General features: G+C 33.0%; 4 protein-coding genes and 1 non-coding gene across 9 annotated transcripts; 1 reads left to right on the top strand and 4 right to left on the bottom strand.

Moving 5' to 3' along the window:
• Positions 1 to 2,475: 2,475 nt before the first annotated feature.
• LOC113864688 (E3 ubiquitin-protein ligase KEG) lies at positions 2,476 to 9,276 on the bottom strand. 4 transcript variants are annotated; one of them, XM_027498692.1, is made up of 5 exons: positions 8,599 to 9,276; positions 5,232 to 5,599; positions 5,056 to 5,147; positions 4,474 to 4,947; positions 2,476 to 3,863 (listed from the first exon to the last, which is right to left on the bottom strand). In XM_027498692.1, the coding sequence occupies exons 2-5, from the start codon at positions 5,589 to 5,591 to the stop codon at positions 2,918 to 2,920; spliced, it is 1,872 nt and encodes a 623-aa protein (XP_027354493.1). In that variant the 5' UTR covers positions 5,592 to 5,599; positions 8,599 to 9,276; the 3' UTR covers positions 2,476 to 2,917. The 4 variants fall into 4 exon arrangements, with proteins under 4 accessions (XP_027354493.1, XP_027354492.1, XP_027354494.1 ...); XM_027498691.1 differs by lacking the exon at positions 8,599 to 9,276 and adding an exon at positions 6,147 to 6,287; XM_027498693.1 differs by lacking the exon at positions 8,599 to 9,276 and adding an exon at positions 6,125 to 6,270.
• LOC113864689 (ATP synthase subunit b', chloroplastic) lies at positions 8,484 to 9,387 on the bottom strand. Its single transcript, XM_027498695.1, has one exon. It carries the CDS (start codon positions 9,229 to 9,231, stop codon positions 8,581 to 8,583), a length of 651 nt encoding a protein of 216 aa, XP_027354496.1. The 5' UTR covers positions 9,232 to 9,387; the 3' UTR covers positions 8,484 to 8,580.
• Positions 9,388 to 9,922: 535 nt separating this feature from the next.
• On the bottom strand, positions 9,923 to 15,251 carry LOC113864925 (nucleotide-sugar uncharacterized transporter 3-like). Of its 2 annotated transcripts, XM_027499168.1 has the most exons (11): positions 14,957 to 15,243; positions 14,751 to 14,827; positions 13,888 to 14,049; positions 13,655 to 13,788; positions 12,828 to 12,958; positions 12,650 to 12,694; positions 12,419 to 12,516; positions 11,313 to 11,420; positions 10,649 to 10,705; positions 10,489 to 10,565; positions 9,923 to 10,448 (listed from the first exon to the last, which is right to left on the bottom strand). In XM_027499168.1, exons 1-10 carry the CDS (start codon positions 15,108 to 15,110, stop codon positions 10,491 to 10,493), a joined length of 1,041 nt encoding a protein of 346 aa, XP_027354969.1. In that variant the 5' UTR covers positions 15,111 to 15,243; the 3' UTR covers positions 9,923 to 10,448; positions 10,489 to 10,490. The 2 variants fall into 2 exon arrangements, 1 of the variants encoding a protein (XP_027354969.1); XR_003504936.1 differs by having other exon boundaries at positions 9,923 to 10,565; positions 12,828 to 12,969; positions 14,957 to 15,251.
• Positions 15,252 to 20,526: 5,275 nt separating this feature from the next.
• LOC113865770 (auxin-responsive protein IAA28) lies at positions 20,527 to 21,971 on the top strand. Its single transcript, XM_027500511.1, has 4 exons — positions 20,527 to 20,899; positions 21,067 to 21,323; positions 21,434 to 21,524; positions 21,678 to 21,971. The coding sequence occupies exons 1-4, from the start codon at positions 20,616 to 20,618 to the stop codon at positions 21,736 to 21,738; spliced, it is 693 nt and encodes a 230-aa protein (XP_027356312.1). The 5' UTR covers positions 20,527 to 20,615; the 3' UTR covers positions 21,739 to 21,971.
• Positions 21,972 to 23,499: 1,528 nt separating this feature from the next.
• Positions 23,500 to 23,572, bottom strand: TRNAR-CCG. The gene has a single exon. It is a non-coding gene; the product is annotated as a tRNA-Arg (tRNA).
• Positions 23,573 to 23,936: the final 364 nt, after the last annotated feature.

The following is a 23,936-nucleotide window of genomic DNA, read 5'->3' as shown; positions in this document are numbered from 1 at the left end:
TCGTCGATATCAACGTCAGTTTCTCTAACTCCACATTAATCTCATCTCCACTTTTCTTGTTAAAAAAATGCTTTGTTTCTTTGGCTTTGGAGGACAAAAGAATCAAGATCTGAAGCCAAAGCTGAACCACCAGTCAACAAAAGACTAACTTATTTCAACAAGGATGTAAAGCTACGCAGGAGTGAGTCATGCAATAGTTATTTTCATATTTGCAAGTGATTGTTAATCGGTTTTGTTAACTTTAAACATCTAAAAACAAGATTTTTTTATTACATTAAAGATACAAGAGTGTAATAAATATTTGTTTAAAATAACAATTTATTATTTTTACAAGGGCTGAGATTAACAAAACTGAATACTAAATGGGTTTGCAAGAAAGTGTTTAACATTCCAAAGCAACTTGGCATTGATAGTGAAAGAGACATCTCAGCTTTCATATTAATATGGTCCGTCCTACTAATTATGTTGTTTATGAAAAGATTTTAAAATGATTGTAAAATAATGTGGTGAAGTCGGTATTAAAATGGGAACAATAATGGATCTACTTAGTTTAGGCCCTTCAAAAAGGCAAAGGCGAAAAAGGAATAAGAACCTTAGGCCGGTGGATAGCCCAATATGTCGGCCTTGAGGCTTATTCCTTATTCAACAATTGTTTCTACGGTGTTGAATAAAAAGGTTGTTAATAGATTAAATGTAAACCAGGAAAATTAAATTGAAAGTGAAAAATAAAACCATGATTAGATCCCATTTTGAAATCCAATTCAATTTAAACTGAATTAATTTCAAACTTTTGTGCGTGATCTCAAACAATTTCTACCTAATGAACTTTTTTAAATATAAATTTAAAAATACTAATTGTTGAAGTATGATATTTTCTTAACAATTCAGGTATTTAACTTTATAATTAATATTTATTTATATTTAAAAATATATAATACATTCAAATGAAGTAGATTCGTGAAAAATTGATTAATTTTTAAATTTTACAAATTTAATTTACTTTAAAAAATTTAAAATTTTAGATTGATAAATTTAATTTTCACAAAAGTTATTGAATCACTAAATTTAATAATATTTACTCTTAGACTTTGTTTGAGAGTTTGAAGGAGAAATAAATAAATTGTTTGAAAAGTATTAAAAAAAACTAGGAGTGAGAGTTAATATAAAACTATAAAAAATTTAAAAATACAATATTAGAAGGGTTTTGGAGAGTTTACAAATCCTCTATTTTTTATTTAAAAACTTTCAAATAATGATAACCATCGTATAAGCATTTACATTCTCTTAATTTTTTTTTCTCAAAAATTAATTCTCAAATAAAGCTTTAGAGTCAATAAATTTTTACTTTATATATACATTGTGCAAATTACTTTTAGTTGAATTTGCAATTTTAGAATCAAATTAATTAAAGAAAATCAATAAGATCGGATAAAATATTTTTTCTCTTCGAAGACGAATTAGTCTAGTTCTCAAGTACGCTTTCAAAATAGTTAAGCAAAATATGATCACTTCTCCTTCTGAACTAAATTTAACAAATTATGTCTTCCTTTACCGAATAAAGTGGAAATATGTAGTAATGATGAATATCCTACACAAACCACAACATGGTCAAGGTTAAATTTAATTACAGCACGAAAATGAATTGATTTCAGACGAAGTCAATAGCCGAATTGCAGACTTTAGCCTTGTATGGTACTATCTAACAACTCTTTGTAATGTTTATCATATATAATTTACAATGATCACATTATTGTTTGGCTGGGGAAGTGGAAACTTTGGTTGTATAATTACAAGAGTGTTTATCAGTGTCATGATGGCTAAATAGTATAGGGTGCCTACTGGCTACTGCCAATCCTTAAAACAACCGTGCTGAGTTGCTGCAATAACAGTTTAGAGCTTAAAGAGTTGCATAAGTAACTTTGATTAAGATTTAAAAAAAATGTGAACCCCAACTAAGGTCGAAAAAGTGAGAGGAAAAGTAAGGTACTAAAAATAATGTCACTGTATGACTACAGTAAATTTATGAACGACTTTACTAATTTTATAAGAGCATTTCAAATTAAAAATGAGAGTATCAGAGCACAAAAATTAGATCCAGGAGCATGTCCAGGGTTGTTCAACATTCATCAATTTCTCATAAAGATTGATAGTGTACAGAATTATTTTAATCTCATTATTTTATACATATGTATATATATATATATATATATATATATATATATAAAAAATTACTTTCAAATCAAAAGGGTTTCACCTTTAGGTGTCAAGAAAACATTTTTCCTTACACTTATAAGGTTTGATGAAAAATACTGTATAAAAAGATAAAAATAAAAAATCAGCTGTCCTGGCAACTGCTTCGCTCGATCAAAACTCTTGCAATTCAATTCACAGTTCTATGACATTTAGAGGAAACAAAATACCATAGCTAGGGGCAGATGATTGGTGTAAGAATGCAATACATATTAATGGAGGAAATGAGCAGATTAGCGGGCTGCAAGAAAATTTATTGTCCGAAAAAAATTTATGGCAGCCTGCATCACATTAATATCATCATTATTAATTCAGAAACACAACAAAAACAGATCACAAGGATCAATCCAGAGAAAAATGAACAAAAATTGCTCCAAGAAACGATGCGTAATATGTATCTTGATTCAATGCTTATTTTACTAATTTCCTTCAAGCTTCTATAATCTCAACAAGCATATTGTGAATCTTCTATACAGTGTTAAATGTTCATTATGCATGGCATTGCATGGAAACTAAATATGAACAGAGCTAATCTAGTTGTAAGGCATATGTACAACTTTAACATTCAGTGTTAGCCACATTGGCATTTATATATAATTACAATTTTCATGTGAAATGTTTGTTCAAACAGCAGCTGATGAACTCCTTCACTAGTTAGTTAATCCAACTACCGACCGGTGGGTAAGTTAACACCTTCTCTGAAAAGGATGTTAGCCACTGAAGATGTCCATGTAGGGCTGCTAGCATTCTGGCTATCTGTATAATGAGTTTCATTCTCCATTGCATTAACATTCATGTTCCTCCCCATTTTCTTACCAATTAACAGCCCCAGTTTCACAGCAGTAAGTAGGCCAAATGCAATTAGAACAGGTCTAACTGCCCAGTGATGATCCTCTACATGTTGATACTTCTCTATCATCCTTGGACAAGTCCTAAATTTAACAACATCAACCTCGGAGGGATCAGCCAAAAAAGTGCTTGGTTCATTGCCAAAGGTCAACATCCCTGGGAACTTAACAACTAGACATCCATTTGGCAGGATCCAAGATATCTTGCCAGTAGCCCAGGCACCTCCCTTTTTACGGGGCCATTCAAATCGAGGACTCAAAATGTTGGCTTGCAGCCTAATAAATTGGCCAACACAGTAAGATTCTGCCATTTCAAGTTCTGAAGAATTTCCTTTCCAAAGAGTTTGCAGACCAATAAACCCAACAGCCACTCTGCCATCACGATCGATAGAATGAAGAATACCCACTGGTGAGTGCTTCTCATCTTCTTCCTTCGAGCGTACCCAATCACCAGCTGCCAAACCGTTAGTGACACGTTCAAGAGTAGATGCATGAATCCTTACAGGGTCATGAACACCATGGACCCTAACTAAAACAAATCCATGATCTGCATTACGTTCTAAACCAACTACATTTCCTTCTGGGACCTCCATGTTTTGAGGTTTGCATGAATTGGAAGGCTTTCTGGATCGCACTATGTCACCCACCTGAAGATGATCTTTTGAGAGGAACCACTGTGTGCAGCCAGTACTACTAGATTTTACTATCGTTTTGCAAGTTCCAAGATATCTCCATTCCCCATCGTTGGCTACTGCATCCAGTGAGCTGCAAAGTAGGTAGAACAATTAAGAATGAAGTAAATATTTAATAACTGATCTTCTTTTCTTCATGAGGTTAAATAGAAATTCAATGAAAAGATTATTGTTTTAATACTCTCTGGTACAAAAATTATTTCAGAATATTTGGAAGCACAAGTGTAGAGCACTTCCACTAATTCCCAAGTCCCAACTAATTTACAGCCCAGTAATTGTTTGGAGTTCATAATCAAGTCTCCACAAGATTCAAGCTTACAAGGAATGCATGCGTGGGTGTCTCATAGACTAGTTATTCAAAATGAATGTAACTAAAAAATGAATGTGACTAAGTCCAAATATCCACCATAATTTTTTGTAAACTAAAAGTTCAGATTTGGGGAAGGCTCACCCCATGCTAGTTTGGGGAAGATCACCAACCTCAACCAGGGTTAAGTTAAGATTACTAGCACCTACCAATGGGTTACCCTAAAATCAAAACCAAGTCCTAGTTTTGCAGGAGCAGAAGGCCAAGCAAGTGAACCACCTCCCTATTTACATCTACCATAAAACTTTGTAAAGCTATAAAAAAAAGGCTACCTATTTACAGAAACTTCCTGGAAAAATATAGAAAGCTTACGAACCTTCTAAAGACGGTCAGAATATCCACCATTGAAGGGCGATTCCTCAAATCATACTCAAGGCATCCACTGAGGATATTTTCAATTGAAGAAGGAAGGCCACTGGGAATCTGGGGTTTGTCACATTTTTCAACAACCGCCTGGTATATGTCACTAACAGGATGCCCATACCAAGGTTGATTACCAGTCAACAATTCCACAATAGTGCACCCGAATCCCCATGAATCTGTTTCAAAAGAGATAGGGCCTCTGACTTCTGGTTGCCATTGTTCAGGAGCCATGTAATTTGGAGTACCAAGCCTGTGGGCCATATCTGAGCTTAGGAATGATGAACCAAACAGAAGATTGGGAATACCAACATCTCCCAGTATTGCTTGATCACTATCGTTGAGAAGCACATTAAATGGTTTAAGGTTGAGAACAAGGACCCCTTTTGAGTGAAGTTCCAGAATACCTTTAGCCAGATTAATACCATACCTGCAGCCAATTACATGCCTTTAGTATTGACCATTTTTTTCTCCCTCCTCCATGTACTATAAAGAAACAGGTAAACATATTTCCATGAACACACCAAAATAACATTACCTCAGAACATGAGGCAACGAAATCCTTCCCTCTCTGAGTCTAGTCATCTTGTCACCAACTGAACCCTCATAAAAATTCATAATGATGCAAATCTGCAAGCATAAACAAATACATTAGCTAGATAGGAAGCTAAAGGTCTCCCATGTACTGAATAAAATGCATAATTGAGGCCTAACCCTTCCATTTAAAATTGAAGCTCCAAGTAACGAACACGCTCCAGCCACTCCTTGGCACTGAAAATATAATTCACGAAATTTCTCCAATACAGTCTTCATATGTTCCTCTCTGATTGGAGGTAACATCTTGGCAGCAACTTCATGATACTCATCATAATCTTCAGTTGACTGATGATGAGTTGCTAACCAAACATCACCAAAGGGTCCTCGACCAATTCTGTGTCTGAGTTTCAACCTTTCAGGTTCAATCCACGGGTCCGTGTTGCTCAACGAGGCTGTGACAGTTCTAAGGTGCTCAGGATCATCAACCAAGAGTTCAAAATCAAAAGGTGATGGTGGATTAGCAATATCCTGTGCCATTCTTCAACCTGAAGTGGCAACATTCATAAAATAATTTAGCGAATTGCAGAAATCACAACACATTATACAAGCAGGAATAACCAACAAATCAATATGAAAGACAAAAATAAAGGGTCCCAAGAATTCAAGTGTTTCAATCTCATGAACAGAGCTAGGAAAAAAAAAATTGACCAGATAAAAACTAAAGCTTTAATATTCATTTGGATCCTTTCCCTTTGCTGAACCTCAAAGTTTCAATCTTCCGTGAATCTAATGCCCGAATCAATCGCTGAAAAGCGGTTTCTGAAAGAAACCAAATTTGCCCCCAACACAACTTTGACTCAATATAGAACCGTAATGGCTCACTCACTTACCCACACCCAAACATGCAAACACATGAACACAACTCGTATTCACCTTCTGAGAAGTGAGAACTAAGGTCTAAGAACAATAATACAAAAGGCATGCAAATTTATATCCCCACACCTTGGTTTGATGAAGAAACAAGCGAAGTTAAAAATATGAAAATAAACAACAGAAACAATAAAGAGTACCCAAATCACTGTGTACACTTACTCAGAAGTTGAAAAAAAAAAAAAAATCTTATGTGAGCACAGAGAAACCAATGGCTTTGTGAGCAGAGAAAGTGGGTAGCTTTATACAAATTGAATCAGAGAAGGAGAACAGAAGAAGAACATAACCAAAATAAAACTGGGGTCGTGGTCTTCTTTATTTGAACGAAAAAATAACAATTAAAAGCAAAGGGTAGAACTGGTATTTCAGGCGATGATGATTTAATGCGATAATTGTTGATAAGAATAAATTAATGGTTATTTTTCATAATTCTTTTTATTGTGTAAATTGTTTTATATTTATTGTTTTAGTAATATAAACCTAATAAAATGTAATAATATTTTAAAATTTTAAATTTACAAATACACAATAAAAATTATTTTTAATATTTAAAAACTAGATTAAATAAAATAGTAATAAATGTTTTTAAATAAGGTTTTGTAATTTTTTAATTATGAATATAAGCTAAACAAATTTATCAATTAATAAGTTTTCTAATATACAGCGATAAGTTTATGAAATACAAATATTTAATATATTTTATCCATGATGAACAGTGAACTTCCTCTTCCAATTATTGGTACAATTCTTAATAACTAGAACTCGAGACTTAAGTTAACTCGTTCATGCAAAAAAAAAATAAAAGTGATAATCTTGAAATAATAAATATTTATATTATAATAAAAAAGTATTTTATATTTATTTCTTTGTCATGGGTTGATCCGTTTACGAGTATATGTTAGAAAATTTCTTAAATTAAATAAAAATATTACACATTAATATTGATTAAAATAAAATAAAAATTATTCATAAAATTATATAACATTTAATATTTTCAATATAATTAAGTATAATTTTCAATAAAAATTATTAGTATTTTTTAATTGATGTCTATAAAATACTTGCTAGTCAAAATTTTAAAAATTTGTTGTAAGTTTGATTAAGGGAGGAAGAGGAGAGGGTTTTTATAACATTGTTCTTTTTTGAGAGTTACTGTTAAATAAAGAAAAAAGAGAAAGATAATTAGAAGCTTTCCAAAATTTTTCTCACACATAATTTTAAAGCTTTTTCAATTTACTTTTTTAAAGAATTAATATACAAATAAAAAAGGAGTTAAACTCTCTTTATCCATTAAGATATTTCTTTTTCTCTTCTTTCAAACTAATATATTCACTTAAAATCTTTTAAAAATTTGACTACGAGACTAAAATATTTATTCGTTGAGAATTTTGTTTCTTAGAAAATAACGACTTAACTTTATAACTATTAGGGTAATATGCCTTAAAAATAAGTATGAAATAACATAGTTTAAAATAAAAAATATTAAAACAATCATTTGCCATCACTGGGGCATGATAAATTGATTATTCTGCCGTGCCCTGAGTTCAACGCCGTATTATGTAAGATTTAACGTGGCTTCCAAGTTGCAGTTATTCATAAATAAAAAAATGGAGCATTCCCTGTCGTTGTGCTCTAGGCTGATAGGAATGTCTTGTATGAATGTGTCTACTATTCCAAAATGTATAGCCAAAAACTAGACAATCTTAAAAACGAATGACAACATGGTCAACTTGTAATATTTAAAGGATGATTTGTAACTTGCGCTATTTTTTTTTTCATCACATCCACATTATAAAGGTTTAAAGAATGGGGTTTTAGGGATTCAATTACATGTCCAATAGAGGTGAACAAGGCCAAATCCTAAGATAATACCTATGTAAATCACGTGCAGAATCCCTTACGGATAGAAGATGACAAATGTTAATTTGAATTTTTCAAAGTAATTGAGATGTGCAACAAGATCATTATACGGGGAAGCAATGAATAACACCTGAATTGCAGGAAGCATTACCAGCCAAAGTCCTAATTCACCAGAGTCCGAAGTTTTTATTTTTCGCGAGTTTGAATTGTAGTTTGCACACTCCAAAATTTTGAAGAGCACATATTAAGTTTAATCCAAAATTATGTTTGGCAAAACCATTGATTTGTTGTTTTTTAACATGATTTTATTTTTAGGTCAACCATAATTGAAGTGGAACTGAAAAAAAAAAGTTACTTATTTCTTGAGTCAAACAATGGTTGCCTTGGGGAGTTAGTGGTATAATAAAAGACGTTGGAGTGAAGTGGATCATATGAAGTGACAAGTTCAAGCTAGGTTCACCTTTTTGTGGGTGTGATTTGAGATTGAAAGCAAGTGAGGAAATACACGAGCCATGAATTAACCAATTGGTGTCATGGATTTTAAGAGCAGTGATGCATAATGATCGGTTATACATTACAAAATAGAAAAAACAAAAATGTAAGGAGAAGAGATGCACAGAGAAAGAGAAGTTAAGAAACAAATAATTGTCCTTCCTCATTGAACAGTAGTGTTGTAAATGAGCAATTGAGACATGGAATCGAAAACAGAGAGGTAGAGAGATAGTGATATACAAAACTAAGCAGTGGGAAGAACCTTTTTAACAATCTCCTGGCTAAGAGCGGCAATTTGGGCATCGAGGGACTTAATGGTCTCTTCCTTTTGCCTCTCAAGGTTAGCCAGAGCTTCCTGCAACTCTGCTTCCACCTTCTTTCTACCTTCTGCAATCTTCTGTTCAACCTCTGCCTGTGTCTCCTTCTTCATCTGATTAAGAGCCGCAGATATCTCTGCCCGAGCAGCTTTCATCACCGCATTCGCCTTCTCCTCTAACTGCTTCACCTCTTCTGAGGTGTCCTTTACGCTGCCCAGCTTCTCTCTGATCGCCGCGTCCCTCTCGTCCATGAATTTCCCAAGCGGGGTGAAGTATAACTTGTCCAACGCTACCATGAGCAGCAGGAATTCCACCATTATAATGGGGAGTGTGAGGTTGAAGTCGAATAGAGCTGCTTTCTCAATCTCTGCGGCGAGGGAGGGAGGGGCCATGGCGAGTGAGCTTGCAGCCATACCCACCAGGGAGAGTAATTGAGGCTTTGAAATTGGGAGTTTGAGTTTGAGGGTTGAGACTTTGGGGAGTGAAATTTGCACAATTGGGAGTCTGGGGGTGGATGAACGGGAATTAGTGGCAACTGGAACCAAAGGTTTGGAGGAAGCCATAATCATGTTGGCCATGGCAACACCTTTCTGTGATTTGTGATTAGAATGATGGATGTGTCTCTCAGGATTGAAGGGAAGAGGAGGATTTCAGAGGAGGGCTATCCCAATTCCTTGCCACACAAATTCATGAGGCTGTGTGCCACTGCCCCTTTTTTTTTTTTTGGTCTGGTCGGATGTGGCACTGTCTAATGGAATCTGGAAGTTGTACGCTCCATAACAAGTTGAAAAGTTTTTCTTTTCTAATTGGATCGGGCCTTGGCCCATTGGATCTCCATTCCACTCACACCCATTCGCCTCATTTTCCCTATGTCCGAATATTCTCCCGAGGACAGTAACAATGATTTGGTTTAGCTTAAAAGATTTAATGATTCATTAACGAATCCTAGGATAAGAGAATACCAAGTTAGCGTGGTTATTTTGATCTATTATATGCAATTCTATGATGTTGTGGTGGCGATACCTTACTTTATTGTTGTCATTTAATAAAAAGAAATATAAGTTTTAATATATTACTTTCAAACTGCATTTTCAAAAAATTTTAAAAGCTTGTGAACAATTTCTTGGACTACCTTACTATTTTTTTTTTAATTTGTATTCTTATGTTTATGTTTTCAAAGAATGAGTATATCAAGTTCATATGTCGGGATATAGTCATTCTTCTCCCTTGCTCTTCCGACTCTGAATCAAATTTTGCGATTATTGTCTACTTTCCATTCCCCACGACTCCTTAGAAGACGGGAAAGCAGGACATTAAGGAGCAAAAGAACGTACCCAATTCCCAACCATTGCAGATAGATATGCCAGCTAATATGGTAGGAAATTCATCGTGATTTTTCTTCTTATTATTTTTCGTGTTACTAATGTTGATGCAAGGAGCATAAGATGAAAATAGGTCGATGACCAAACAGCAGTAGCTCAAGTAACGGAAGGTCTCTTCAAACCTCAAAACTTACCTTTTCTTCTATATCACGATTTCATACCCTCCAAAATTAAAATGAACAAGTACATGTAAAGTCCAGAAATTTGAAGTTTCAACGGCTTGATCAGATGCAATAAGTGAACTCATTGCTAGATCAAAGGCGATCTGAAGACATTAAAGCATGTATTCAGGTCAGGTTCTCACTCAGCAAAATCTCCTACTAAATTAGATTAGCTTTATCACATTTTGTACAGATAGAAGGTCGATTCAGATTCTTCTGCTTTTAAATGGCTATCATATGAAGGAAGCAGATACCAGTCCCAAATTCATAAAGACGTCAACCAAAGAATTTTGGTTATTTGCCAATGAGCTTATAATAAGCATATAAACCAGAACCCGCAAAACCGAGCAATTGCCCAATTACATTCCACTGCAATCAAAACACGTACATTCTATGAACAGAAAAGGTACACTAAAAAATCAGTGAAAGTCTACAGGGACAAGAGAACTCACAAAATCAAACGGCAGCCCACCAAAAATTATCCAGCCAAAGCCAATGGTAAACAGGTCCTAGACATCAATTCAAAATATTTAGTCCACCCATAAAAACTGCATATGGCATCCAGTATGGCATTATCAGAAATGAAATATAAAAAAGTTAATTTTGTAGAAACGAGTTCACATTGGAGAGTTCTATTGTTCCCACACACACTTCTTACAACATCATTTTACAAGTACGTATGATAATTAAACCTCCTTAATCACTAACAACTATTCTCCACCAAAATGCTAAGTTCTATTTCTTTTTCCCCAATTGTTCATATCTTAATACTACCAATTTGAGATGAGCAAGACGATATTCCAAGAGATATAGACAATTTAACCATACTTCTCTTCTAAAATGTTTACAAGGGAAATTGCTTTTAGATTTTAATATCTGTTATCCTTTCAGTAGACAGTACGTAGTTTGAAATTGCCTCAGTCCCAACTTTCATATTGGTAAGTGTTCGTCTCTCTCTCTCCACCAAAATTCTAGGAGATCTCCCCATATTCCCACCCTATAAATAGTCTTAGCAGAAAAAAGTCCATGCAGTGGTTAACTACTATGATAACACCCAGAAAGAGAATGCTTCCACATCAAACATTTAAGGAAAAACAACTTAGCAAGGGAACAAACCTTCAGATTACCACAAATTGTCTGTGTCAGAGCTGAATTCAGGGTTGTGTTCAGAAAAATACTGTAATTCAGGAAGAAAGCAAGTATGCATGAAAAAAGCAAAACAACCTGCCACCCAAAATAAAGAAACATAAAATTACAAGTTCTCAAAATATTAAAATTAACAGGAAACTAAGTTTAAAACTATATACAGATTGATACAGAAAAAAAAGGCAATTGTTTCTGTGACAAAGATCTGGGCCTTTTATTGCTGGAAACATATTAGTTGTGCATGTCAGATGTGTATAAAATCCTCCCCCCATTATAATAACAACAATGAATCAGTCAATCCATCCATCCATTTCCTATTAGGTGAGTTTGGTTACACGGATTAAACAAGGTGATAATGTAAAGCAAATAAAATTACAGGAAGAACAATACAAACGAGGAACAGTAGAAATGAGTGATGATGTCCATAAAGGAAAATTGATACTTGTTAAATAGTTTGAGACAGGATAGACCCTGTAAGATCAAAGGACACTATGAAAACAGAAAGGCTGAAATTATGAGTTTTAATTTTAAGAACCAAAAAGAAAAATCAAATAAAAGAACTGGATTACCGCAAACACTGACCAAGTCTGAAGAGAACAATTATTCTGTGTTATATTATATCAGGGTATCAGATATCCCTTGTAGTTTGGCCCATCCAAACTTCGGTCAAGTAGTTTAAACTGTAAAATTTAGAATGGTTTAAGCTTTAAAATGTGCCAAATTGTCAGTATTTGTTACATACTAACATCTGACATTTCCCATCAACATGTCAACAGAACAGACATGCGGCACACATGCTAACCTGTTTTCAGATTTTCCCATGTAGTTTATGTCAAGTAAGCATGTACCTCTCTTTCCATCAAAATGTGGCAAAAAAAAATAGCTCAGGCTGGCTAAGTACAAAAGCAGGGAGGGGATGCTTATTTTTTACCCTTACATGATTTACTCTGGTCTCAGGATAGACTTCCAGAATCCTAGCTAACTTACTAAGGATAAAAACAAAATTTCTTCTGGCAAGTAACCAAGGATGAATACAGCTACTTAGTAAAAAGAGAAAAAGATAAAGCAGAACATACAATAAAACCAGTTGAGAGCAGGTTAGGAAAATTGATTGTCATCTTCAAGTCACCCCGAACTAGTGTCCAAATAAACAAAACTGGCCCACAGATTATACCTATAATACAATAGAAAAAGTTTTTCAAATTAGAAATAGAAAAAAAAGAGCATGCCTTTTCTTCAACCCAATAATAACAATAATAATGATAATGTTTAATAGCCTGTTTGATACACAATCTATATCAGCTTACTGTTGCACCACATAAGTCCAAAGCTATTAAGGCCACTAGTTTTGCCTGAGAAAAAGATAAAAGACAAAATAAATAAGAAAATTCACTCTGACTACAAGGGAAAAAGGTATAGAATTTCCAGTGAGCATGTGTGTGTGTGTGTGTGTGTGAGAGAGAGAGAGAGAGAGACGAATACAACCAACACGAGCTATGGTTGCAAGATACATAGCAGTGGTGATGTTTGACAGGAAAACAATGGCATAGCTATAGGTATCAAAAGAGAAGTCCCGTGCTCCCGCAACAAAAGCACCAAAGACAATCAAGCCAACACTGATAACAACCTTAGAAATTTCAGTTAAATGAATGAATCAGGGAGGTGCTCATTCAAAGAATAATTTGAACTTATACTTCATTCAGTTATAATGAAAGTTAGGAGGAATAACAAAAGGTCAGTGTACCAGTTATGTAAATTTTACAGGAAGGCATATCAACTTCTCCTTTTAAAAGAAAATCGTTTAAACTAAATGTCCAATGTCTTATCTCACTAGGTATACAGAAGGCCCTTTACAACAACAATAACAACAACAAAAGTCTTGTCTCACTGGGCATACAAAAGGTCTTTAATCTTGAAATATGGATGATGCTCAAAGCACAAGCCCACTCTATCATGAGCCAAAATTCAATTTTTACTTCAAACAATGGGAGTAATAAGAATCAAATGCATCACTGTTTGATCAAAGAAGCAGTGATTCTATGTCAAGAACCAATTATTCCAAAAGCTTAAGCTGTTAGATGATGACACATGAATGGTTTTATTATATCTCTAACACTTAAGGTGCTTTTCCCAGTCTATAAAATGCATTTAAATATGTAACTATAATAGGGTAGTTGATCACTTTCCCAATAAATTATACCTTTCACATATGTTACCAAAATTTCATATGCATTGAATCTGAGTCATCAAATATCTATTTGAACACAATGTGGATCTTTATAATATTGTACAATGGAAAGAAAGTGAACTACCTGAAAATGACTGAAGATTTATACCTCTGCCCCACCAGCACGTATTCTACAAGCATTGTAAATACAACTGTTGTCCTCCTAAGGGTGGTATACATTGGAACATTTACTCCACGAACAGACTCCATGGTGGCTAGCTTTCAATGGGAAATGCAGGAATGAATAAAATAATAAAAAGAGAAAATAAACTACGATTGACAATTTGTCCTAAAAGAATGAAAAAAGGAAGCACTTACCATGTAAAGTAAATATGATCCTGCCAGAGGAAGAGTGCGCTTCAAAGTCTTCAGGGGCACAAATTTTTTTGAGTTATCTGCTTTAATTACTGATTCACCTGCCGTAAAAGAAATTATCCTCCAGCGCCTCAATACATAGAGAAAACAACACGAGCATACCATCTGCAGGAGTAAGAAGCATGTTTAAAAATGCTAAAACAAATCAAATGGAAATTCAGAATAATTTGAATGGCATTCTAGTTGCAAGGCCAAAGTGGTTAACCAAAGCAAAGACACCATAGACTGTACTAAACATTTTATACTCGATATCATTTCTTTCTACCTCAAATGTTTGAAATTTAACTTTTTTCACTATTGCTTCAACAAAGTTGGATAATCCCTAATAACTTACTCTGAAAAAATCCAACTTTTCAAATACATGGATCCTGTTTAATTTTAAGTAAAAACATCTAGTGTTAATTAATAAAGATGGACAAAAGGGAAGTGGAAGAGCAAAAAAGGAGGGGGAGAGAGAGAGAATCAACCAAAAACATAAATAAAATATTTCAACATTACAATAGCACTGTCAAGTTATAGATTATACTTCCATTTTAATCCTCTAAATATACAGGAGTCATCATTTTGGCTCCAAAGAATTTAGAGATCAATTTAGTCTCTTAATCATGAAACTGAATTATACTTCAATATATCGTAACCTTGATCACAATCCAATTCCAACCATTTGATTTTAACCTTTATTAAACAAATGAGGCCCATACCCACTCATCCCAAAACATTCCAATGCAATTCGTATGGTTCAGATTCGAATTTAATAATCAAATTGGGGTAAAAAGGAAAGAAAGAAAATCTTCGTAAGGATCAACCTGAAGAAGTGTAATGACATTGGCAGATGGAAAGTGGTAAGATGAAAGAGAGGCCTTATTGAACAGCACCAAGAGCACTACAGAACCAAAACAATGATTACTAAGCAATTAATTGATCAAGGCCTAAACACGCACATAGAATGAAACGTTGCTCTTAGCTTGACGATAAAATGAATCTAAAATTGGATCACAAGAGTGAGGGAAACCTGCACAAGACATGTAGGAGATAGCAGCGTAGATCCCTCGTCCTTTGAAATTCTTACTATCGCCCTTCAAAAGCCTCTCTCGATCTTCGTCGTTCGGAGGATCGGATACCGGAAGCATTAGACTATCCGATGAATAAGAAGCTTTCACAGACATTGCGCAATGCTCAAACCCTAGCGTCTGAGTCACGCGACTCGGAACTTACGACTCGGAAGTTGACTCACTTTCCACTTTTCTCTGTCCCTCACAAAACCCGCCGGCGCCTCTCTCTTCTCCGTTCGGTTCTTTAATTACTATTGACTGACAGAAAGAAAGAATGTCTGTTTTAATATCTTTAGTGTAAGAAATTATGAATCTACCTTTTTATTTACCGTTTTAATAATATGTGCTTTAATACATAATAAATAAATAATTTTTAATTGAAATTTATAATACTTAATATCATTAATACACTAAGTTTTGTAACATTATGTAACTTAAATAAAAATTTATTATTTATAAATTTGTATTATATATTTTTAAATATACTAAAAAATTAGTTTATATGTAATGTTTTGTTAACCATTATTAGTTTTAGATTTTCTTGCATAAATTGGACCTGTCTTGCTTTGTCTTCAACTTTTTGGTTACGCCACTTTGTCTTCGAATTAAAAGAAATAACAAAGAAAATGTTTTATTTTAGCAAATAAGATTAATATATTTAAAACTTTGTTTAGGTGGGTCTTTAAGATAAAGATTAAAAAAATGATTGTGTTTTATTAATTTTTAATTATTTTAAAATATAATAATATCTTTTAAAGTTTCCAAATATTAAAACCTATATTTTTTATGCTTTATTTTAAAGTCTTGCCTATGTATATAAATGATATATATTAACAAATTCCTGATAAAAATAACAACAATAAAAAAAAAAACTATATATAAAACAACAGTCTCTTACATGTATTTCTTATTTGAAGAATGTATTAATAAAACTTTAAAAGATTTTACAAATGAATATAAAAAATGACGTTATTACTGTATTAGTAACATTAAATTATATATATATGAAACACATGATAATAATAATTTATGTGTAATAAAATTTATTAAAAATTATAAAATTGAACATATTAATAATCTCAATATTATAATTTATAATAAAAATATTATTTATTAAATTTTTATTGTGTATCGTGAAATACTTATTAAAAATTTTGTTACAAATAATAAGTTAGACATAGTCAATGCCAACTTAATGTAATGGATGAACCCCCTGCCCCCCCCCCCCCCCCCCAACATAATGTAAATTTGACATGTCTCCAAATTTTAATATATTATTTAAACAATGGCCTAAATTAATCCTTAGCCAGAATCTTACCTTGGTTTTAAAAAATAAAACTCCTCTCAAGATTCCTATAAGTTGAGTCATGTTCATCTTTTTGTTATTCAGCCCCAAATCCCAATGTACGTGGAACATGTACACTGCATGTTAAATTTTTAGTTGTTAATGAGTTTGCAATGACGAATTTAAATTCTTGTCTTCTCTTAATATGACATCATTTCCTCCATTTGATCCTTTTCATCAAATTTCCCTTTTCTCATTGCCTCTCTTTTCCCACCAATTCCAAGTTCTCCAACGACCCACAATAAGCACCGCTTGCTTTAGGACGAGATGGGTTACATGTCCACTTTTATATTCTTTTATTAACAATTATATTTTGAGATGTATAATTATAACTATTGTAATAAATATAAATTAATAAAAAATATATATATAATTATACATCTCAGAATATAATTGTTAATAAAGGAATATAAAAATGAACATGTAAGATAGATGTATTTTCATTTCAAATTCTTAGCCTCATTTAAAAACACGGCATTTCCATTTATGGCCGAGAAAAACCTATTAAAACAAAAGTATTTTCCAAGAAAAACCTAACACGGGTGCCCAAACAAAATCAATTGTTGTGATTATAAATAAGAAGAAAAATATTGAATTTTTTTTTAATAATTTTTCTCTTCATTATTTATTTGTGTTGAATTGGAGGAGTGGTATTCTCATTGTTTGATTCATCCCATAGCAAAGTCATCCATAAATAGTGAACATATTAAGAAGATTATCATCAAGATCTTCACTGTTCGACTTAACCTTATTAAAATTACCCATAATCTTACACTAAAATAACTAAATTTGAAACACTAATAGTTGAGTTATAATATTACCTTTGATTTGTGGGGGTATGTTGATATTAATAGTGGAGTTTATGTAATAGTTGGATTTAGGTTTGGGTTTTGGCAAGGATTTAAAGTAAATGTGAGGGACATTTATGGCAATGGCACTGTCCCCGTAATGAAGTTTATTTTCAGAGTAGTTAATCTTTGATGTTACTTGTTCAACTTGGATCGGAGGAAAGTGGAACAAATTAGGTCGTTTTGGTGAGAAAGATAATATTTAGACACATAATTATTAATCTATTATCTTCTGAACAGCTTAACATATTATGTACACATATAACATCTCAAGTTAATATAAGAACAAGCGTAAATCATAACGTGACTAAAAGAAATTCTATGTGTGTTTTTAAGCTAATTTGTTTTACCATATTCGTATGATAAACTACTTTGAGTCCTAACTTTCTTTCTTTAATTTTCTTCCAGAAAAATCATATCGCCCGATGGCGTACCTTTTCTTTTAAAGGTCTTCTTCCATTCACATTTTTTTCTACGTTGAGACTAATGTCTCCCCTCGCCCCCTCCTTTTTTAAAGACAGAAAAATGTTCTAGATTACGAAAAGCAATGAAAACATTTTCACCAGCAATAATAATAAGAGAGAGAAAGGTCTAAGTATGCCATGTTTTGCATCAGTTTAGTAGGACAACACGTAAAGCAAAGATTAGAAATGTCTTTGCTTTGTTCCCTCTAAAAATATAGTTGTTCTAGCTTGTTATGAGAAATTAAATCAAGTAATCATGATTTATGCATAATAATTACGCCTTACATGCTAATAATTTGATTTTGTATTACCCCGGGCAATATCATGGACAACTTGACAATCACTGGGGATTTTAATTCCTGCTTGGGCTTATCTTGTTTTCACTTGATCAATTTGTTAACATCTGCGAGTTCGAATGTTGTAATAATTATAAATAAAAATTTAGTTTATGTTTTGAAACACGTTAACAACTTGAAAATATAATATTAACACAAAAATTACAACTATAATGTTAAATAAATATAAATTTAAATATATTCTAAAAAAAATCAAACAAACTATCAGTACGTTGGTGCATGTTATGTTCAACATGTGTTTATCATTAACACATTGACAACCCGTGTGTATGTTTTTAATTTAAGAGAATTTAAATGTTGTTAATTCGTATATTTATATAAAAAAAAATTGTGTAATATTATTTTTCTTTAGTCTGTGATTTGTTAAAATTTAATATTTCTTTTCCCAAAGCAATTATTCAAACTAAACCTTAAAATAACTGAAAAAGCACTTCAATCTTTAACGTAAATTGCCCAAGTTTTCTCGTCCTCTCATCAAAGGCAAAAGCCACCAAACTTGCTCTGGGAACTCAAGCCACAGTGCTTTGATGCATATCGCTTCTTTGAAGTGGGCCATACATTAAACTCAATCTTGCCAGTTGCCACGCTTTGCTTTGCATTGCTTTCCGTCATTTAGATTCGAGGGTGACATCCTATCTTACCAGTTTAGATTTCAATTCAGATTATAAGAAAAAACTTATTTTCTAATAGGAGGATTGGTTTCATTTTACCTACTTATCTTTATCGTAAATTTTAGTGAATTAACTAATATTAAAAATAAATCCTGCTTAATTTTTTTAAAAAAGAGTTAATTTGGATCATCAAATGAGATTGAAATGCATGCATAAATTAATTTGAATCACACATTTTATTATAAAAAAAACAAATTTAAATCAAACAACTCTACATTTCATAAAACAAAGTCCACGCATCATAAAATTCACGACCTCTAAAAATTACACCAATGAGTTTTCTTACTTTACAAATTAATTAGTTTAGCCTAAAAAGTAATTTAAACAACAAACAAACAGGCCACTTATGAAGACGCATTGTTAACCAAGTGTTGCAGAGTGATTGAGTTGTAGGGTGTGGGTGCAGTAATCAATGCCAGGTAAAGGGCAAGCAATGAATTAGACCCATCATAGTTTAGGGTCCTACTAGTTGAGTTTGCAACCTTCACCGCACGAGAACTAGATGGAACTGGTTCCAGTGGTCGTGCGGGGTTCAGTGAATAGCATAATTTGCCATTTGCCCTGCACCATCACGTGGCCTTCACAAGGTCTACTACACCTTCCCATTCTCTGGACCAGCACTCCATTGTGCTGTATTAGCAACCCAACACTAGTATTTTGGAGCATATACCTAACCATACGATATGTTCTAAGTTGCTTTGTCGAGTTCCACGTTTCACTTTCTCTATCTCTCTTAACTCTTAAGTCCTTCATATATGGATTGGAATCAATAGTGTAGAATTAAAAACCAAAGCCAATTGAGAGACACGTTATTAATTAATTGTTTAATTTTTAAGAGGAACATATTATATAGGTAATTAGGAGAATTAATTAATTAAAATTGTTATTATAATCAAATAATCAATAAAGATGAAGCGAATATTTTCTAGCTAAGTGTATCAGTGGAAACAGGGAAGTTGTGTGAGTTCTAAAATCATGATATCTTTGACGGGCATCAACCGACATATTGGACATATTAGCAAACAATATCAATAGGTGCATGAACTACTAGTTTCTTGCCTTTTTTATGTTTTTTGTTTGGAAGCTAGGTATTTCAACTTTCATAATTGTCTAGCTTAAATTAATTGTGTTTTGTTTGCTACAAGTTTATGGTCAAGCAGGGTTATTATGATTAGCGGCTAAAGAGTTTGATACAATTTCAACATGATTGATTAGAATCAAAAGTAACAGTGGTGGCGACATAAAATTTGACACACAATGTTCCGCTAGAAAGGGATTCCATTGAAAAAGAATTAGATGGCCAATCGTATCATATGCAAATACAAGTTATTCCGTTCGATAAAATATTATCTCTCTGGATCAGCTTATCTGTCTATGTCTTATTTATTTCTAAATGTATAAAAGTATTGTTTTCAAGATTAGATTCTTCCTACTGTTAATGAACCTAATCCGTAGTCTTTTCAGAATGATCATCTTCACCAAATTATGGTGTTAATGAATATGACACTTCCCTAAAACATTAATACATTATACTAAGTATAATAAACCCAAGCAATAAGCTAGAGAGAGGGAATATATGCATACGTGGGGACACATTGGAAGGAAAATTGAGACAAATAAAAGAAAGCGGGTAAAGTGGCTGTGGCACGTTGGTGCTCACATTCCTCAACTAGCTTATAATGCTGCTACTCTTTTAGCCGACCCAACTTCCATGCTGTCTCTAACTATCTTTGTTCCACAAGACAATAGTCCTTTTCATTCCTCTGCCTCACTCACACATGCACACTCATATATATATATTATATGCCTACAAGTCCCTAAGGTCAAATAATCCCAATAACTTTGAGAAAGCTAGTTTATATCTAACTTCGAAACTTTCACAATATACATATTCTCCTTTGTCTATTGAATATCTTAATTAGCTTCTTGCACTACATGGAGCTTCAGTTAGGCCTGGCCCTCCCCACTCACAACAATCCCATTGAGGGGTTCGACCTTAACAACCCTGGTTTAATAAAGTCAAAACAGATAGTGAGTTTAGACTTATGGAGACCCAGTTGCGGTCCTGAAGGCAAAAATCATGTCAAAAACAAACGCAGCTTTGATGAGTCCTTTGGACATTTTTTGAAACCTTTGCCTTTGCTAGTTTGGAGTGGACAGCCAAACGAGGAAGATGACCGAAGTGAAAAGATGCAAAGAAACATTCACACAACAAACAAGTGAGTTGTGCCTTTACTTCTATGTTTTCCATCCTTGTAGAACTAGCTAGTAAAATAGTGATTTGGTTGAACATTTTGTTCATATATGATATCAATATATGATATATCTCGAGGTAAAATTAAAATAATGTCATTTATATATCTTTACTTTTATGATGTACATGCAGGAACAACGAAGAAAATCATTTGGTGGGGTGGCCACCAATTAAATCATGGAGGAGGAAAGAACTCCATCACGAGCAGCCTGCAAGAGGCCAAATCAGGAACGATAGGATGCAAGCTAATGAGAATCGAAGTGTAGGATCGAACTCTTTGTATGTCAAGGTTAACATGGAAGGGGTAGCCATAGGAAGGAAAATCAATTTGAGGCTTTACGACTCTTACCAAACACTAACAAGCACATTGATTAGCATGTTTGCTAAGTGTAAGTGAAAGATTCTATTTTTTTTTGTCGTTTTCTTGTGGGTTTGTTGTGAAGTATATATAGTGGATTTGATTTTTGCTTTGGCCTCTACATGTTATATATATGCACAGACCAAAAATTTGAGGAAGCTGGAGAAAGTTATAAAGTCACCTTTCAAAACGAACAAGGGGATTGGCTGCTAGTTGGACATGTTCCATGGCAGTATGTGCATATTTTTTATGTTTATATATGCAGTGATGACATATTTTCATTGATTGCTTTATGCCACAGGAAAAAAAGAAAAGAAAAGAAAGTTTAGGAATATTAGTTTAAAATCGAAAGGTATCCCAAGAATAACATCTTCTTGATTTGCAGGTCCTTCATCGGTACGGTGCGGCGTTTGGTGATGGTGAGGAATGGAAATGAAGCTACTTGACAGTTTACAATTTGTATTTTGATGCTGTTTATGGTGCTCGGTTCGGTAAAAAGTATTTGCTTGAATAGGTTGAGCAAAAGCAAAGTATGAAAATTCAGATTACAAATTACTTGCTTCAGCTTTGATTCTTTAATAATTTTGTATTTGTTTCAATCACAAGTAACCTGATCGAACTTTCAAATTTCAACATCTGCCAAATAATCTTTCTATTTTATGTAAAATGGCACGAATGTACGGACTCTAACCAATATTTGCCCATGATGGATAAATTGAGAAAAATGATTTAATATAATAACACTTTGTACTTGTTAAATGTTAAGTAATCTGCAAGGCAAACTCTACCTATAATTAAGTAGTTGGGGGGGCTTATATGGATGAGATTGTGCATGAAGAAAGAATGAACCAATCAAGGTCTTTCTTTGATCTTTGTCCATATGGTAATATTAAATTCTCGGGTTTTATAATTTGTATACCTTGTGACATTTACATTATCAGAATTTCAGTTGTTCCATCTCCTCTTTGATCAAGCTCGAAGCTTACCAAAAAACACTAACAAGTTCAGCCTTCCTCCACAATTTAAAGGGGTTGACTATGTATATTTGTTGTTAATTAACTAAAATTCCTTGTGTCAAGGACTAATCCTTCCCTAAACTGTTTATTTAGAAAAATAACGCAGCAACGGTCAAATTCCTGGTCATTTAGTCAATTATACTCTAATAGCATGTGAATAACTCGTGTTCTGAGGTCAAAGCTCTTCCTTTATATTGAATACCGTGCCTAAACCTTAACTTGTAACCACCCTTTTCTGCCTCTAAAGAGAAGTATGGAATCGCTTTTTTTTGTAGTTTTTATTTTTGTCTGTTCTTGGTTTCTCTTGTCTGTTTGTCCATAAAGCTGAGTAATGATGAACTTCAAATCACCTCAAATTTTGTTGCAGTAAATTCTTCTGTGACTTGTCACTCCAGAGCATGTGACAACCATTATATACGACTTTATATCAACCTTTTCCTTTCACTCCTGAAGGCTTAGGGTATGATTAAAAAATATTTACGATTTTTTACATAAATCATTAATCTTACTATCCAGTAATTTAATATTGACTATGATAATTATTCTATGTGTAAGAAAATATAAAATGTCCTCTTAATTTATAAGCTTATCTAATTAATAACGTGTCAAAATTTCCAAATTAATCTAATTCTAAATATAACATAAACATTGGAAAAACTTGACAGTAGCCCTAATCAAGGATGATAAGTGTTTAGGCGGTAGTTACTATAGGAAAATTCAGATACCCTGTTGTGTGTTATTTTTAGGATCCATTTCCTGGTAACTTGGTTGAAATTGCAGCCATTACTCACCCTATGGTATATAATCTATAGCAGACTATGGCTTTCATTAGTGGAAGTTAATAGAGGAAACAAGAAAAAAATGATATAAAGAACTCAACACACTTATCTCTTCCTCTGTACTTGTATTTCTCGGTCAATATTGAATAATGTAGTTTTACTTGACCGTGAGATTGTTCCATAAGAGGGGCCTGTCAATTCTCAAGGGTGTTTTACTATTTTATGTGAAAAAGTAGTATGCGGTATTCAATTGAAAAATTGATGTTTCAACTGAAAAACTCTTAATTTCCTTGTTTCAATTCAGGTCAAAAATGAAGGATATTATTTTAGTTGCTGTTGACATGTTTGAAAATTGGTTGAATTAAATTCAGTGCGATTGAAAAAAAAAATTGAAATAAAAACAACTTGGCCTCGATCACGGTGGGACTCGAACCCACAATCTCCCGCTCCGGAGGCGAGCGCCTTATCCATTAGGCCACGCGACCACTTCTGTCAGTGTCGATTTTTTAATTTATATAAATTAGAGTTGGACACTGCCCAACGACCTAACTTGCCCAATAAATTAGATCAAGACTTCTTTAATTAAAAGGTCAAGTTTAAAACTATTCAAAAGTCTTTTTAAATTTAATAAGATAAATTTATTGTATAAATGTTAATTTAAAAAAATATTATTTAAAGACCATAGTAATATACATTTTTAAAAATTCATATCAAGTAAAGAAATATAAAAATGGTTTATTATTTATTAATAATTACAAAAGTGATATTTTTTTCTTATTTATAATAACTATATGCAAAATAATATATTTTTACACTAGTCAATTTATTTAAGCAAGTAAATATAGAACA

This window comes from Abrus precatorius, unplaced genomic scaffold (genome assembly GCF_003935025.1).
Source record: "Abrus precatorius isolate BTA unplaced genomic scaffold, Abrus_2018 Scaffold4, whole genome shotgun sequence".
In the NCBI taxonomy this organism is placed as follows: Eukaryota; Viridiplantae; Streptophyta; class Magnoliopsida; order Fabales; family Fabaceae; genus Abrus; species Abrus precatorius.
Note: the sequence above shows the minus strand (reverse complement) of the source record. Positions and strands in the feature narration are given on the sequence as shown.